Source organism: Cavia porcellus, unplaced genomic scaffold (assembly GCF_034190915.1).
Source record: "Cavia porcellus strain 051 isolate PalLab524CR breed Dunkin Hartley unplaced genomic scaffold, mCavPor4.1 scaffold_1, whole genome shotgun sequence".
In the NCBI taxonomy this organism is placed as follows: domain Eukaryota; kingdom Metazoa; phylum Chordata; class Mammalia; order Rodentia; family Caviidae; genus Cavia; species Cavia porcellus.
Genome location: NW_026947484.1, coordinates 76,407,579 through 76,425,212, shown reverse-complemented (window position 1 = coordinate 76,425,212; position 17,634 = coordinate 76,407,579). Strand labels below are relative to the sequence as shown.

Genomic DNA, 17,634 nt, shown 5'->3' with positions numbered 1-17,634 from the left:
TCCCAAACCTCACGTTTAACACACAAAGCTGTCGTGCCAGCCACTGAGTTCTGGGGTAGCCTGTCACGCAGGAGCAGATAAACAAAACAGGTGTTTTATGAAGACACGCAGCGGGTGATCAAAATACACAGTGGATGTTTAAAAAAATGTTACAGTGAAAGACACATCACCACTAGTCCCCCAAGACACCCCTGACCCAGCACACTTCTCTATGCTTTCTGCCGCTTTCTGAGGCAGTTCTGTAAGTCCTTTCGGGAGTGTCTTTACAAGGTGTGCCAGAAAAACACAGGGGCTGTTGCTGCCAAGCACCCTTCAACAGAGAGACAGGTGCATGAAAACACTACACCGAGTCCTCACCCCCCTTACTCCCCACCGATGGCTGCTGTTCCCCAAGGTCAAGGTGACCGCGAAAGGTAAATGCTTTGAGCTGGTGCAGGACATCCAGGCAGCCGTGGCTGCACAAGTAAGGAGACCCTGACTTCAGGCCTGCTTCAGCAAGAGGCAAGAAGGATGTGCTAAAAATGTGATGGAAGTGAGGGGAAATATTTTGAGGAGGATTAATGGCCATGTGCTTTTAGTACAATATATTTTTAAAACATGAATATTCACTGTATTCTTGTTACACCACGTACACCAATGACCAGAGTGAAATATTGATTTTATGTAGTAACATTATAGTTTAACAATTTCGGAGTTTATAAAATTCCTTCATTTACATTGTCTGTGCACCTTCCGCTCAGCCATGTGGGTTATATAGGTGTTTTTATTAAAATTAAAATAATTTTTACTGTGCAAATACACATTTATAAGCTAAGGAGGGCCACGCACTAAATTCCCCTGCTAGAGAGTAACCAGAGCTCTGGGGAAATGTGTACAAAACTGGGCAAATTCAGTGCCGCTGATGTTCTAGAAACAGCCTCACCTGTGACATTCACTAGGTCCCTGAGTCCCTCGGTGATGGCACCAGACACCCATCTTCACTGCTCCCTTTGAGGAGAAGGTCCCCAGACACAGACAGCATTTTAGCATTTTCTCATAACGAATGTGCCTGTGGTTTTCGGGCAGCCACAGTGCTGCAGAAAGTCAGCTGATGGACCAGAAAGGAAACCACGGTGGTTCTCTAGAAGGTGGCCCCCAACTCTCTGCGCCTCCATGTAGGAAGCTGACTGTCTTGCCCGAGAGGAGGTCACACAGGCTCAGCCTCTGCATCTCTTAGCCCACTCCTCTTTGACACCCTGCAGCAGTGCGGCCGCTTCATCAGCATGCTTTCCCTCTCTTTGTTACTAAAGGAAATGCAGGCAGTGTGCCACTCTTGCACCAGGCTGGTGACTGGAAAAGCTCTTTGAAGGCGGGGTGAGATATCCTTTTGGTCTTTATTTCTACTACTCATTTTTGCTTGGGCTGTGGTCTCCATAAGGGATATGGTCCTGATAACTGAAACCCTGGCAGCTAGACTGTGGCCATGAGGATGGGTGTGCTGTATCCAGGTGACAGGGCAAAACAATGAAGACCCAGGGTCTCTGATGACTTTCTGAAGCCACCACACAGCTCTGTGTTGACCATCTCTGGTCTTATTTTATAAGACAGAAAGTAAGTTTCTCATTTAAGCCTCTCTTACATATTAGTTACTAGCAACTGAACATAGTCGCTAAAGGGAGCCCCACAATGTGGTAGGTCAGAGGACAGCCTAGAGCCGGAGTGTTCAATCCTGAGTGTAGCTCTGTGACATTACATGGCTTACTCTCCACGCTCTCGTTCCTTCCTCTGTGATATGATGGTAAATTAGAGTCTATCTCATAAGCTATAGATTAAATATGTTGGAGCATACAGAATGGCCAGAAGAGAAATAACTCAGAAAATCTGGAACATTTACGATGACTCCTGTTCCTGACAGACTCAGGTTGAGACCATTTGTACAGACTGATCACACTGTACTATTAGAGATTGCATATTCCACTTCCTTTAGTTCAGAGTTGATAAAACTAAGGTACAAAGAACAAAAAAGCTCTTTCCGGACTCTCAAACACATGGGAACAAGCAGGAGAACCTGACCGATGACCCAGCTTCTCCCAGGCCAATGTCTCATCAGCCTCACGGTGTCTTATGGTATAAACGTTATAGAGGTGGATGTCATGGGAAGATATTCTCTGTACTTAAGTGGGATTAATCTTCTGTGTCCTATTCAGGTTTCAGTTCCTTATTTGCCCTACTGAATAATGGTGAGCTCATCGGTAACAGTATAAATGAAATCCTATTCTAAGTCTTTTTATTCTGACACTAACACTAGGATTAGTTTCATTTTGCAATTGGGGAAACTGAGGGTAGGCAAGATTTCCAAGGGTACACGGCCAGTTAAACAGCTTGGGTGTTTGAACCCAGCCAATGTGGGTCATGTGTCTACACTCCTAACTCCAACACCACACAGGCTGCCTAGGCAAGATGGTACCATTGCCAGCTAAGATCCAGACAGACCACCCTGGTATCGAGCTGCAACTATGACTCCAGAGTCCCAGTCTGTAGCACTCTGAGTTTCTCAGCTGCTTCTTAGAAACTGGCAAATCTCCACTAAAGGTCCAGTGAAAAATCACAGCTTCCCAAATGGAGGCAGAAGCTACTAGATCTTGGGGAAATTGTGGCGCTAGTTCCCACTCTCCAGAATACGCAATCATGGCTTTCAGGTAAAGGAGGGTTATTTGTGATCAGAGAACCAAAGGACTCCTGGCCTCTCCAGAGGAAGAGCTCCAGTGGACATGAGGAACTCCTAGGCACAGCCCATGCATGGTGTCCTAGTGGCCTGCTCCAACAGCCTGATGGGTACTGGACCCCAGATCTCAAGGACAGCTTGGCTCCATGGAAGGCTCATTTAAATGCTAGCTCAAATCCCAGTTCTGCCACTTGCTTGCTGCATAAGTAGGCTAGGCAGAACTCCCTTCAGCCTCATTTATTTTATCTATAAAATGGGTCTACGAGGATATATTGGTGTCAGACGTATGAGGATCTTCTTAGCCAGGCCACTGCCACTAGGGAGGGCTGCTCAATCAATGCTCACTGCCTTTTCCAGAGCAAAATGAGGGTACAGCCCAAGGAAGGCACTGCCTGTATGCCCCCACCCCAAGGTGGTAGGGAACATGCTGAGGGGGCAGATAAGGAACAGCTGTGGCCTGAGCTTCCTGCTGTCTTCAGGAGCACCTACACCGCCTTTGGATGAGTCACGGCAAAGGGGGCTTTGGTGGCCACCTCCACTGGGACAGGTGTGTGGCCCAGTCAGTGACCCTTTGGACACTGAGGGGCTTGGGCTTAGGAGGTCTGGGTGAAAGACAAGCGGCTCACAACACAGGCCCCTTGTCATTACTCCCGCCTTCAGGGTGATTCCTCACCACGCTGCTCTTACCTGCTCACCCGCTTTTTGTTTCTGCCTACACGATGCACATTTCGCTCTCCTGTGTGTCACCTGGGCAAATTCCTTCTCCTTCATTTTCCCAGATCCTAACTCCCCTCTGGACACCCCTCTTTTTGACTCCGTGACTGTGTCTGTGCAGCGGAATCTGATTGGGGTACACCTAAACCCTCCCTAAAAGGCAGCCTGTAAGTGGTGCCCTGCCCACTGCTGTCTCCCAGCCAATGCATTTTAACACTTAGTCTTCGTAAGAACGTGGGAGCTCAGGTAAGAAGGAAATTTAGAGACAGTGTGGCATGCAAAGGCATCTGGATGCTCGAGGAGTAGACAAGGGGGTCAGGACATGGCCTCTCTCCGTGTGGGCTTCTGAGCCTTGCAGGACTGGCTGTTTTTCTTTCCCTCTGCAGAAAAGGCAGAAGAGGACGGAGGTCTCACCCTGGCAGCCATCTGAAGAGTGGCTGGACCAGCTGGAGGAGCCATCGCAAGTGAGGCAGCAGCTGGGCTTTTCTGTGGCTGTGTGGTCACCACAGAGCTCAGGGCTTAGGACGCAGAGCCCAAGCCTGCTGAAAAGCTGGTGCTTATTGACAGGGAGCCTGAGAGTGGTTCCAGCTGGGCCAGCCTCTCTGCGCTCTGAAAGTGAGGTGAGGAAGTCACTTGACAAGAGACTCAGTGCAGTCTCTGAACAGCTCGAACTTCCTGACTGGACTCAGATGCAATTAAGCAGTGGAAGAAAAGGGAAGGTTTTCTTATCTACTATGCATTAAGAAAAGAATCTAGATAACATTATGCATCCACTTAATTACACAATTCAGTGTGCTGTAGTAGATACTGTACAGACCGCTCACATACCGCTTTTCATCTCTGAAATAAAGTGGAGAGGAAATTAATTGTCACTGACACAGAGATGAAATACTGAGCAGCAGTGCCTGTGGCCATGTCCCTTTTGTATTAAGACTTTGTCTCTCCACAGAAGAGGCATGAGGTATGGGTTCAATAAAATTTGAATCCTGAACGCATGAGTTGACATCTACGGTTGCTTCAAAGGCCAAAAAGGTGACAATAGGGGTGATGCTGGTGGAGAAAGAAATGTGAAAGGAGGCAATCAAGTAACTTTTTACCTCCTCCTCTCAAAGGTCTGGTCCACACAGGAGCCAGGAGCAGCACCTGAGAACTGATTAGAAATGCACAGTCCCAGGACCCGCTCAGACCTACCGAATCAGAATCTGCATTTTGACGGGCCCCCTGCCCCGTGATGGATAAGCACGGTGCATTCTGGGAAGCTCTGATAGTCTTGTTGCGCACCTAGAACAATTCAGCAAAGACAAATGGGAAAGTGTGCCCATGGCCCACTTTCCTGTGGGAGTCAGCACTGGAGGGGTTGGAGACCAGCATTTTCAACAGTGAAACTGACTTTGAATCCAGCATTTTTGCAGGCCATGTAGGAAGGAAGCATAAGTGTATGACACTCCTTTATTAAAAGGAAAATCTACTTCCTTTTTGGTCTTGCCTGGGACTAGTTTTACTAAGCTCTGGTTCTTTTTGGAGAAACTTTTCCTCCATCTGGGAGCTAATCAGGAATGGACAGTTAGTAGGGATTTTATAGGTGCATTTGACTAGGTAGAGTCACAGGACCACACTCATGAGATACTGGATTGTAAAACCTAGTAGAGGAAATCTGTGAACTCTAGCTCAGCTTTCTTTCTTTCTTTCTTTTTTTTTTTTTTTTTTTTTGTCTTTTTCGTTTTTATCGGTACCAGGGATCGAACTCACGACCTCACACTTTCAAGGAAGGCGCTTATGCTGCTGAGCTAAATCCCCAGCCCCTGAAATCTGTGAACTCTAAAGCAAAATGAAAATCACTTATATTACATTTATGGAATGTACATTTACAAAATGTAAAATCATTACATTTAAGTGTTTTAATTTAAATGCCATGCAGAGCCCTGGTTACTGATATCACTGTCTCTCTGCCCCTTCCTCTTCTCCTGGTTGCTTTAGCTGGACTCGGAAGAACCCTGCTTGGTTCCTGACTCCAAGATTTGTGTGGTCATGTTGGTTCACTTACCAGTAATGGCCCCTTCGTGCCTCCACCCCTGTCTTCCATTTATATATCCAAGACAAGGTACAAGGGGCATTTTCTACCAGGCTTCCTCAGCCACTATCGCCTATAACACATTTGCTTTTTCTGGTTCCTGTGGTCCTATATTTAGAGCACTCAGAGTTTGTAGTGCACACTGCCTGGTGTTGCTAATCAGCCCGCAGAAGTAGGTCCTGCCAGTAGGAGCAGAGGAATACCCAGATCTCTGCATTCCCACAGCTAATATCACACCCAGAGCCCAGAGGATGCCCATTAAACATTTCATAGATCCCTTCAGAGGTCCACCAAGCTCTGGACCAGGGCTAACTTTTGAGGCTTCCAACCACAATTAATTATAAATGAAAAGAAATATGGGGAAAGAGTTCTAAATATTACTCAAGTATTTTTCTAGACTTTTATTACAGAAATATGTACTATGTATTAAATAAAATTTATTTTTTGTAACAACAGAATTGCTATCAAAATACGAAATAATTCAAATATCTAAACATGAACACATGAAATCTGGGTGTTTGCTCGCAAAAACACAACCATACACACAACCTGTTCACACACCCTGCTCTTATGCAACTGTGTTTCCTGAAGAACAGAGGAGTCTCTTCTATGGAAGTTGCAAACCCTTACCAAAGCCTGGGAACATGGCGGTATCTCTAACCTCATCCAAAACTAGCTAGCATCTTGATAAATTTCCACTAAATATAGAAAACTTTTATTTCTAACCTCCTATCTCTCTTTTTTTTTTTTTTTTTTTTTGTCTTTTTCCTTTTTATCGGTACCAGGGAGCGAACTCACGGCTGCCTGCTTGCAAGGCAGGCGCTTATGCCGCTGAGCTAAACCCCCAGCCCCCAACCTCCTATCTCTCAATCTGCCAAATGAGGCTATGCTTACACTTCAGATGCTGCTCCAAGGGTCTGGATTAAAAAGAACACTGATTTTCTGCTCATTCTTTTTTAGGGCCTCAGGAGATCCAACAAACACTCTGTATATACTGTCTTGCAACATACTGTCATGCACTTGGCTGAAAAACCTTCCCAAAAGACTCACTTCCTGTCCAGGCTGGACCAGCTACCCAGGAAGCCAGCTCTATTGCAGAACGGAGGTTTGTCTGACATGGGGGTACCTTTGAAAAGTTCCAGCTTTAGAACCTTGCCTTTATCTCCTGATTTCAGGCAATGCTTCTTAAATTTCTACAAATAAGCTATTTATGACTTGGGAAATTACAAAGCTTATGAATGCCAATAATTTCTGGGTGTCTAATGCAACTGTGCTGTATCAGCCCACTGATGGAAATGTGGACAATTTAGCTTCAGAAGACCTGCCTGGAACTCAGCACTGCTACTCACTGGCTATGCAACTATAAGTGAAAAAACCATCCATCTCTCAACCTCCAATTCCTCTTTTGTAAAATGAGGGTGATGATACCTGTATTAAGACATGAGCATCAATCAAACTTGAGATGACAGACACAAAGCAATTTGGTGTTAATTACTTATTAGTCATACAGCTGCATCATTGGCAGGTTTTTTGAATGCAGATTTCTGGGTGTAAAGTATGGGATTAGTAGCTTTGATAAGTACCTGAGACTTTGTTAATGCATTGATTCAGACAGAACACAGGGAAAGCCAGGCAAGTGCTGACTGCTGATCCATAACCGTCACCTCCACTGAGTGTTTTTAGCAAGTTCTCAAAGGCATAGAGGCTGCTGGTCTGGCACCCACATACAGAGAATCACTGTTGTACTGACATTTCCACAGCTTTCATTCTTACCGCATTATGAATTCCTTAAAGCATAACCTCAGCTTGTTGTGATGCCGATAGAGTTTTGGATCAGCTGGAATTTCAGCCAAGAATACTTGGGCTACTTCCAGTGGTCCCTAGTGAAAAAGGTAATAAAAAAAATGCAGATATTAGGAAGAAAATTAAAATTATTTGGAAAAATGTAGGTGTGGTTTCTTAGTTTCAATGTTCAGCTGGCTTGACTAAAACAAGTCAGTGAAGGTTTTGAGCATCTCAGGAAACTCATTTCTTTGGAGAAATGTGGCGTTTTAGGAGAACAATCACAGGTATAAAAGTATTTTCTCAGTGAAATACTCCTTCTCCTAGGTTTTCCTTCATACATAGAGGTAATGTAATGCCTTACAGGGTATGTGCTTTGAGCTGTGTTCTAAAAAGGGGGCTTGTCTTGATTCCCCCATTCATCATAACTTATCTAGCTGTCATAACGTTTTGCATAATTTCTGCAAAAGTGGTAACTTGAGGATTGGGACTTAAAAAAGCATAAGGTTCTTATTTTCTTTTTTTTCTGATCCCAGGAATATAACAGTCCTTTCTCCTCTGTTTCTGCTCTCTTGATAGTAAATGGACCCAGAATTTTTGCAGGTGAACACTCAAATGGAGAATGTGCTAACAAGAGAGAGAGTCACGGTGGTTATTGACTTTTTTGAGTGTGGAAGTATGGACAAAAGCAGATCTAAAACTGATACCAAGCCAGCCCACTGGACAGGGTACTAGACTACGACCTCCCTCTGAGGCAGGCTTGGCTCCGTGCTAAGCTCAGGAGTCACGATTCTAATAAGGCCTAAGAAAATCCAGACTGGTCTGAAAGGGCCCAAGGAGCCTGAGCCTAAATCATTCCTGGCTGCCAAGTGGGGTACATTTGGGGACTGACACAGGAGTTAGAAGTCTAGGCCTTTCCATCGCTCCATTCTTAGCTTAGCTTAGGCCCTGCAACAATTCTGCCTACACTGGGTCCAATGGAACCCTCTTCAACATGACTTGTTTCCTGGATCATATTGCCAGGCTCAGAGTGAAGAGTAAGAACCAGAAAGGCTGGCACCTGCTGGTTTTGCTTACCTGATTAACAGTGGCACCGACAGAGCCTTGCAGCACCATCTGAAGCATCTTTGCATCAGGGGGCTCCTGGTTAATGGCCACCGCTAACTGCAGGGTCTTCTTCTTCATATCTTCAATTGCAACTTCAATGGGAGTCAACACAAACTGAGCAGAAGACATAAATGTAGGAGATCAGTATGTGCTCTTAGAAGCTATGGACAAGCCTGGAGCTGAGACGGAGACGGTACCTGGGTTTAAAGAGCATCTAAGAAAAGCCTTTCAGAATAATTTTAAAATACTCCAGAGTAAGAAGAAGGAAGGGCCTAGTATTTTTTTAGTATTTACATGTTCAGGGAACTTTACATACACTTACTATGTGCTCCTTTAAACAAAGGGGGCTTCATAAGGTGAAGTAAGAGCCACAGAATGACCCAGTGGGGAGGCATTAGTTTGATCACAAGTATGACTACACTTAAAGGCTATATTCCCCCTCATTGTTAGGTTTCCTTTCTTATTACTGAATGAGTTACTTGACTTACACTGGCCAAACACAGCAGTCAAGAGTTTCTTCCTCATCGTAACCCAGGCTTCTGGTGTCACCTTGCCTTCTGCTGCTCACCTGACAGTGTTCCCTAGTAAGTGAAATTCTCTTCAAGGGCAGCCTGGCTGCTGTGTTCTGCTGGCTTGGGGTAGGGTCCTTCCTGAATGTAATGGTTGAATCTGTCCCCCTACAATTCATAGGCTGAACTCCTAACTTTGGCTCACAATGTGATTTTATGCAGAGGACGGGTCCTCAATGAGATATGTAAGTAAACTGAATTGGTTACAGTGGACCTTTACTCAAATAACTAGTGTTCTTGGACTAAGAGGAAATCTGTCCATAAAGAGGAAAGATGATGTGGTTACAGGGAGAAGACATTTACCTGTCGAGGAGAGAAACCAGTTCTGCACCTCAGAAGCCACAAATCTAACACCCTAAGTTTGGACTTCCAGTCTCAAGAGCTGTGTGACAGTACATTTCTGTGGCTTAAGCCATCCCATCTGTAGAACCGTTCTATGCTGTATTATACAGTTAGTTTTTGGGGAATCACAGTGGTACCTCAGTCTACCAACTTAATTCTTTCCATGTTTCTGGTTGCAAACTGAATTGGATGAGAACAGAATCAAATTTCCCCTAAGGTCATCACTAAACCTAAGCAATGCATTTGATTTACTTCTCATCCAATTCAGCTTTTGAGCAGAATTGTGGACAGAGTTAAGAATTAAGCACTACTGGGCAGGTGGCTGAAAAAAGTTATGAGAATTCTTTTTCAGGACAACAAGTTTACTTCTGCGTGGTGCCTAGAATGTCCTCACACTCATGAGTCCACAACTATAAGAAACACAGCAGATGCCATTGATAGCAGCCTCCTCTGGACCAGGCTCCAGTCAGGCTGTCCTCGCCTTCTGCAGGTCCTGTCCCTAATGCGGTTGGCCTGCTCAGCCACCCCGTCCTTCTGTTCCTGCCTGATGAAGTGGATGTTCCCAAGGCATCTGCTTGCTCACCAACTTGATTATGCCTGTTATACTTGTTATTTTAATGACCTAATCTAATTACATAATGTACAAACTGTTGAATTATGGGTGTGGAGAGAAAAAAGTTGTTTCCATGAAAAACCAAGCTCAATGCTCAGGCAAGCCATGATAAAAGTGAGTAGCTGTAAAAATTCCTGTCGTGTTATGTGTGCACAAGACAACTGTGTAAGACTGGGGGGTAAAACCCCAAATTCCTCTTGTTTAACAAGGATCTTTAAGGTCTCATTCATCTTTACAGAAAGCAAAATTGAAAACTGTGGACAATGCACTAAGGTTAAGGTTTGTGCAAGGATGACAATGCTGAACTATAATCAGTAACATAACAATAGAGAAGGCTGTGGCCCTGTATAAAAGGATGACGTGTAAAGGTCTTTGCTGGAGTTTTAAAGAAAAGTGTTTATGCTATGTATAATTTTGAATGATTCTGTGCTTTCAGAAACTTTCTTGATCGGTCCTATTAAAATGGGCTAAAAGTCATAGAAATCTTTATTGACGACATATTCGTGAAGAAATGGGAGGCAGAAGTTGTGCCAAGTCACAGGAGGGAGCTAGCCCCGCAGTCCAGGTGGTCCACTTCTCTCACTCATGCGGTAGCTTTCCTTTTGCACACCACCATCCCATGGGGCTGCTCCTGTGTGCTTCCTGTCTCTAGTAATTAAATGCCTAACTATGCCTGCATTGCCTATAAGCTTTTAGATACATAAAATATCTAAAATTTAAATACAGTCATCACTTTTTACCCATGGGAGATTGGTTCCGGAATCCCACCACAAATACCAAAACCCGAGGGTGCACAAATCCTTTATATAAAGTGGTATAGTATCTGTACATCTTTTATACTTTAAATCATCTCCAGATTACTTACAATACCTAACGGAGTACAAGTGCCATGTAAGTGGCTGTTATACTGGATTGTTTAGGGAATATAAAAATGAGGTTTTTATATGCTCAGTACGGATGCAGTTTTTTTTTTTTTTTTTGTCTTTTTCCTTTTTATCGGTACTGGGGATCGAACTCACGACTGCCTGCTTGCAAGGCAGGTGCTTATGCCGCTGAGCTAAATCTCCAGCCCCATGGATGCAGTTTTTACTCCAAATATGTCAGTATTTAGTGGGCTGACTTCATGGATATGAACTTGAGCATACAAAGGGCCAACTCGACAAACATTTTATGTGAATTTATAATTAAAATGGAAATAAAGTAGGCATGGTGGTGACACCTATGATCCTAGTGACTCAGGAGGCAGAGGCAGCAGGATCACAAATTGAAGCACAGCTTGGGGAACTTAACGTGATGGTTCCAAAATTAAGAAAGCTGGGGAAGTAGCTCGGTGGTAGAGAGCATTCATGAGATCCTGGGCTCAATCCCTAGAACCCCTCCTACACAAACATGAAATAAACCTTAAGACTAAATATGTAAATATTTATACTAGAGCTGTAAGTTTAGGTATTAAATATTTAATATAAAACAGGGCTACGAAGCACGCAGGCAGCTGCTTAAATGGGATTCCCCGGTACCACAAGAACAAGAGAATAGCTCTGTAATAAAATTTCAATTATACTTCTCTGTCTCTTTCTGGGGGGAGGGGGTGGTGCTGCTGGGGACAGAACCCAGAATGTCACATATTCTAGGCAAGTGCTCCACCACTCGGTTCTACCCTGGTTCACATCAATGCATCTTTATGTTTCTCTCTATCTTGCCATGGAGGAGTGGTCAGGGCTGTGTCCTGCGAGGCCACCCAGGCCCACTCCTTCCCTCTGGCCATTACCTCCTCCTTCTGGATGACGCTGATCCTGGTCTTGATGTAGGGGAAGGCATGCATGGTGGTCAGCACAGTGTTCCTGCGGTACTGCTCCTGCAGCTCCCCCCGAGGCCGCCCCTCCAGAGTGAAGGGGGTGGTGTACATGAACCTCCGCAGGTTGAAATTCTTCTCAAAGTAGGTTACTCTGTCTTTCATCTCATACTCATCAAAGTAGGGCTCCACAAATGTGATCTGAATGTAGGCCTGGAGGGGAAGGCAGGGGGAGGAGGAGATGAGCCATGCTGCAAACAGGGGAGCAGCATGCTGGGACACACACCTCCCCTGTCCGCCCTGAGATGAGAGGTGCAGAGTCTGCCATCCTCCGCTGCACTGCAGGGAGGGAAAGGAGGGTGGGGAAGGCGAGAGGACTGTGCTTGAGGGTGGAGCAGCAAACTGACCCACTGGAGCCTCAATGGGAGAGCTTGCAAACTGCTATTTCCAAGAGGTAAACTTTCCTTTTCAGAGTGATCTTGACACACTTATGACTCAGTGTCAAACTAAGAAAAGATGAATACCAAATGCTGGCAAGGACGGAGAGCAGCTGATCTTCCACTTAGGGATACAAGAATGCAAAACGCGCAGCCACTTTTTACAAGTTGGCAGCTTCTTACACAGCCAAATGACACTGACCTACAACCAGGTAAGCCCTCTTATGCACGTACCTATGGGAAATGAAAACTTTGTTCACATGGAAACACGATGCATAACAGACAAAAAACAGAAACAAATCAAATGCTCGTCACTTAAATGGAACACAATTCAGCTCTCAAAGGACCACATTACTGAATATGGAGGAATCTCCGATGGGTTTTGCCAAGGGAAAGAAGCCAGCCTCAGAAGCCTGTCTGGTTCCATTTATTTACTTTATGATCCCATGTATATGCTTTCTGGAAAAGGGCAACTCACAGAGACAGAATGTATGTAGATCAGTGACAATGGGGACTCAAAGGAGCTTGGGAAAGACTGTGGGGTGGGGACCCTTCTATGTGTTGATTGTGGTGGCAGTTACATGCATCTGACAAAACTCACAGAACTAAACAAGAAATCCCTGAATTTCATTCTGTATGCCTCACTTAAACATACGCATATATATATATATATACTCTGGGAAACGGGTACTGTCTTACTTTTCTTTCATTATTGAGACAAAATACCTCATGCCCAAAGTGAAGCAAGGGAAGGTTTATTTCTACAGTTTTGGTTTCAGTCCATACTCAGTTGGCTCCAAGGCAGGGTGGCATGGTGGGGCAGCTGTTCATGGCCACCACAACAGCAAGAGTAAACTGAGCAAAAAGAGAGAAAACACGCCTTCTTCCTGTCCTAGTACTGTATATTGGCTCCATCCTGGGCAGGTGCAACACTCACAGCACCAATTCCAGTGCTAGCAATGAACCAATCATGAAACACTACATTCTGCTGTGTCCATGATTGCATGAGGCTTAGGGAGGCCACCTACACACAAACTGTAACAGGTAGTTAACAAGGAAGGATTCTTTCACAGTGGCAGTGATCACAGATGCTGAACACCATCCAGTGAGGTGGATGGGCACAGTCACTAGGCTTGGAACATAAATCATTACTTGGTATAGTGAAATCCAGCTGTGATTCTGGGCTCAGACTCTCATTCCAAGCTCTCACACCCCATCTGGAGAATTTTCAGCAAGGGGAGAAGTACCCCTGGTCTCAGGGGCATCACAGGTGATTCTGCATGGCTTATACAAGGCATGGATCTTGATAGGCACCAAGGAATTCAGACATTTCTGTCTGAGACTTAGCTCAACTCTTACCAGTTATTGCTTTCAAGCCTAACCTAGGGAATGTGTCTTCAATGGGCAAGTGTTGTGAAAAATGCAGAAAAACAAATTCTTAAATTTGGCCCATTCTTCCCTATTTATATCATCTTCATGATATCTTGGAAGAGGGAATGGAGGGAAGAATTTGGACTTTTCATTTTACAGATTTGTCTGATGGTGAGTGGCCTCTGTCCGGGGCCCTTAATAATACCTGGCATCCACATTATCCCCAGCAGTCTAGCATGTTTTCACTGTCTGTGAAGCAGACAGAGCAGGTGGCACCTTTGTCCCTGTGTCCTGGTGTAGAGCTTTAACAACCCTTGGAATTCCCTAAGTGACAGGGGTGGCTTTGTTATGCTAAGGAGATGTCTGCTGACGGGCTCCAGACAGCTTCAGGGTGGTCACCAAGAAGACCAATCATTGATTAGAAGCTTTGGGCGGGCCTGACCTGAGAAGGAAGAAGGGCAGAGTTTGTGTTTAACTAGGTGGCCATGGATTTGATCAATTAAGCCTGCATTATGAAATCCTACTAAATATTCTGGGTGCTGCGAGATTTTTAGGAACTTCCTAGCTGGTGAACACATTGATGTGCACTGATTTCACACAGAGAGGGCACGGAACCACGTGCTTCTTCCCAACTTGCCTGTGTATTCATCATATAACTGTCTTGAGCGGTATAGTACCTTTCTGAGTTCTGTGAGTCATTCTAGTAAATTATTTAATCTAAGTGGTATGGCAGGAACTCCTGAATTTGTAGCCAGCTGGTTAGAAGGATGATGGATGGCCTGGGAATCCCATCTCAGGCTGGGGTCTGAGGCCACAGCAGAGTTATGGGGCCTTCAACATGTGGAGTATGATATGGAGCCTAATGCTAAGTTTGGATCTCCCTGGTCTATTGAAAAGCCCCAGCTGGGGGTGCAGTGGAACACATCTGGTATGACAGTGTGAAAACTGAAGCCTGAGTCCTTTCAGTCCGTCCTCTAGCAGCACAACCATCTCGCACTCCGTTGAAAGAACATGGGCAGCTTAAAGAGGGTACCACTAAATGCTATTGTGAGATGGTAGTATTCAAAACATTATCTTTCACCTTTTTTTTTTTCTGACAGAATCTTGTGTAGTTCAGGATGGCCTTGAACTCACTATGTAGCCCAGTCAGGCCTTGAACTTGTGGAAATCTGCCTCAGCCTCTAGAGGATTATAGGAGTGCACCACGACACCCGGGTTGGCACTTTAAAACATGTTTTAAATTGCCAGTGTAAAGGTTTTACAGATGGGTAATAAAGAGCAGTAATTGAGGGTATGGTTCTGCGGTATGGTGTGGGGACGCCATACCTTCCCTGGACTACCAGCTCTGTCATTTGTATGTTCTTGGAAAGTTGTTCAACTTTTCTGGGTCTCTGTCTTTTCATTTGTAAAACAGAAAAAAAAATCCCTATTTCTGAGGCCATTTGGAGGATGCAATGATGTACGTACAGAATCTAATGCAGTTTCATACACATGGTTGGTCCTATGTTGATTCTTGCCATTTAGTACGTTTTAAGACCTAAGCAACCAGTAGTTGAACCCTTGACCAAAACATCTGGTAGCATTTAAATGAGCTGGAAAGTTCTAACAGAGGAAGTCATTTTGGGCTCTGTGGGCAGAACAGCAGCACACAGAGCCTTTATGGTGATTTTCAGCAAATTTTCTCCATACCTTGTTAGGATCCAATTTGGTTTTGTCCACCGGAGCAGAATGTTTTATCACTTCCACAAATTCTGCACCAAAACACTGACCATAAAATCCCTAGGAAAGAGAAACAAACAGTGTCTAAAGATTCTTTTAAGATAATGCAACTCTTTGTCTCCTTGGAAGTAGAATAAGTTTGGACCAAGTGTAAAATAAAATTTGTTCATTGATTATTCCTCCGAAATAATGACCAAAGTTCAGCATGTCCTGAGTCATAAATAAAAATATCAGGAAGTCCCACACCATCAACTGCCCTATACTTCCCTATGTGTTTTGTGCTTGGTCTGCAGTTCAGTGAATGCCATCATATATCCTGAGGCCTCTCCAGGGGTACAGAGCTATTTACTTTTGGGTTTTGGTAACCTGGGAGCTTAGAGGTCACTGGGTTCCCCAAACTGTGGCCAACTGCAGAACACAAGCAGGCAAAGTGTACACCTCTGATTCAGAGTAAGGGAACCAAGCGGCTTGGACCAATGGCTAATTTTCCTTTTCATGAGCTGAATGTCTTCAGGCAAGTCACCCAGCCACTCTGGGCCATGACTTCTGTGAATGAAGAAGGATAAAAGTCACCTGCCTTATTTGGCAGGGATGAACAATGCAAGGGACAACCAGGCAACAAAATGTCTTAAGTATGATGGTCATAAGACAGCATCCCTGCACAGCAATCATGAGAAATCAGTAATGAGTCTGGTTCGGTGCTCCAGGGGCTGGTCACTCAGCCTGAGGGGGTTTGTTTCAGGGGCAACCTTTGACTTCCTTTCTGAGTTTGTACTGGCCTGTCAACATCTATTGCATTTTTTCTGAGCTTTCTCTGTGCTGTTTCTTTTTTCTCCATCTTTTCAGCCTGTCCTGTAGCAGAATTTTGCTCTTTTCTGTGACTTTATGGACCAACATAGGAGGACAGGTTGGAATAGAGGCTGACCACAGCCCACGTGTAGCTGTCAAGTATTTCTGTGTCACAAAAGAATGTGTGACACAAAAAGGACAGGCGATTCATTTTTGGAGTTGGGCATGGGGGTGATTCAGCAGTTTGGCCAGATTACTTCAAAATCTAGATGATAACCTTCAAGTCGGCATAGCTCTATCATGCTGTATCTGTTAGTATGTAGTACTGACATTTAAAGAGGGTTATAAGAAAGCTTGTGACATTGATTGAATTTTATACAGACTTGAAGAGGAATGCTCATGATGTGAATTTATAAACTCTGAAACCATATACAGCATTTTAGAGAAATATCATCCAATCCTGCTTTACCTCAGGCTCTCACCTAATACTTCCCTATTATAAACGCGATTTAGAAGATTTACATACAGTTTGATGCTGAATTCATGAGTTTTTTGTGATGACTCTTTCTAACTTGCTTTTGTGAAATGTACAATGCTAAGCACACATATTTCTCTCCTTACCTCTAGTCTATGAGAGATCTCGGGAAGCTTGGTAATTGCAGGCTCCTTGTAAACAAATTCTTGTTCATCCAAATCCCCAAATTTGGATCCATAGAAACCAACTCGGAAGTAAGTTCCAAACATTCTCTTATGATCCTGTTAAACAAAAAAGGAAAACTTCTCTTAGTTATGTCATTCCCAAAGATTTACTGGGTTAAAAGGACCTTTTATTACATCTTAAGCATTTTATTTCTACAGCTGAGGTAAACAAATTTAATGTTTATAGAATAAACTTTAGAAATAGTAATTAAAGAAATTCACTAAAGATTTCTGGGATTTCACTTAATGGAATTTATTTTTATTTTATTTATTTATTTATTTATTTATTTATTTATTTATGGGACCAGGGATCAAACTCATGACCTCACGTTTGCCATGTAGGCACTCACGCCATTGAGCTAAACCCCACGGCCCACTTAATGGAATTTAAAGGATTCTCACGTTTCTTAGCTATAAAGTAAACCAGGATTCTTTCATTCACGCTCTGAGTTACCCGCCCCTGTCAACCTTCAGCCCCCTTGTGTTTGATGGGTGACAGTTACAGTGATGGTAACTCAAGATAAGCCAGTCTCTAGAGAGGAGGGAGGGCTGAGTGTCTCTGGGACAGAGTCACCTACTGCCAGGGGAGAGTGCTCATTAGCCAGAACCTTCAGCTACCTTGTTAATGATGTGGTCAAAGGCCTTCTGCAGCTTGTCGTGAGTGGAGGCCAGCTTCCGAAAGTCCCGATGTGCTTCCAGAATGGGGATGACTAGCTTGTAGACCTCATTAACCGTCTCATACAATCCTCCCTGGGACAGAGCAGAGAACCAAAGAGACTATACATCACTGGACATGTAAGGAGAGCAACCAGAGCTTACTATGAAAACGATGTGCTGAAAAATGCATGTATTATTCCTTTGTGGGACTTTACAGCATATGCATGCTGCCTGAGCATCTCTTGGGATTCTTGGGGCTTTCAAACTG

The 17,634-nt window shown here is 44.2% G+C and overlaps 1 protein-coding gene across 3 annotated transcripts in view; it reads right to left on the bottom strand.

The window, feature by feature from the left end:
• Positions 1 to 17,634, bottom strand: part of Dock8 (dedicator of cytokinesis 8) — a 212,014-nt gene that overhangs the window by 2,995 nt on the left and 191,385 nt on the right. For all 3 annotated transcript variants that reach the window (XM_063250292.1, XM_003472270.4, XM_013155055.3), the window contains 6 exons: positions 17,328 to 17,459; positions 16,632 to 16,766; positions 15,192 to 15,281; positions 11,671 to 11,907; positions 8,349 to 8,492; positions 7,263 to 7,369 (listed from right to left, as the gene is read on the bottom strand). In XM_063250292.1, the coding sequence (XP_063106362.1) occupies positions 7,263 to 7,369; positions 8,349 to 8,492; positions 11,671 to 11,907; positions 15,192 to 15,281; positions 16,632 to 16,766; positions 17,328 to 17,459 (845 nt within the window). The remainder of the gene's footprint in view (positions 1 to 7,262; positions 7,370 to 8,348; positions 8,493 to 11,670; positions 11,908 to 15,191; positions 15,282 to 16,631; positions 16,767 to 17,327; positions 17,460 to 17,634) is intronic.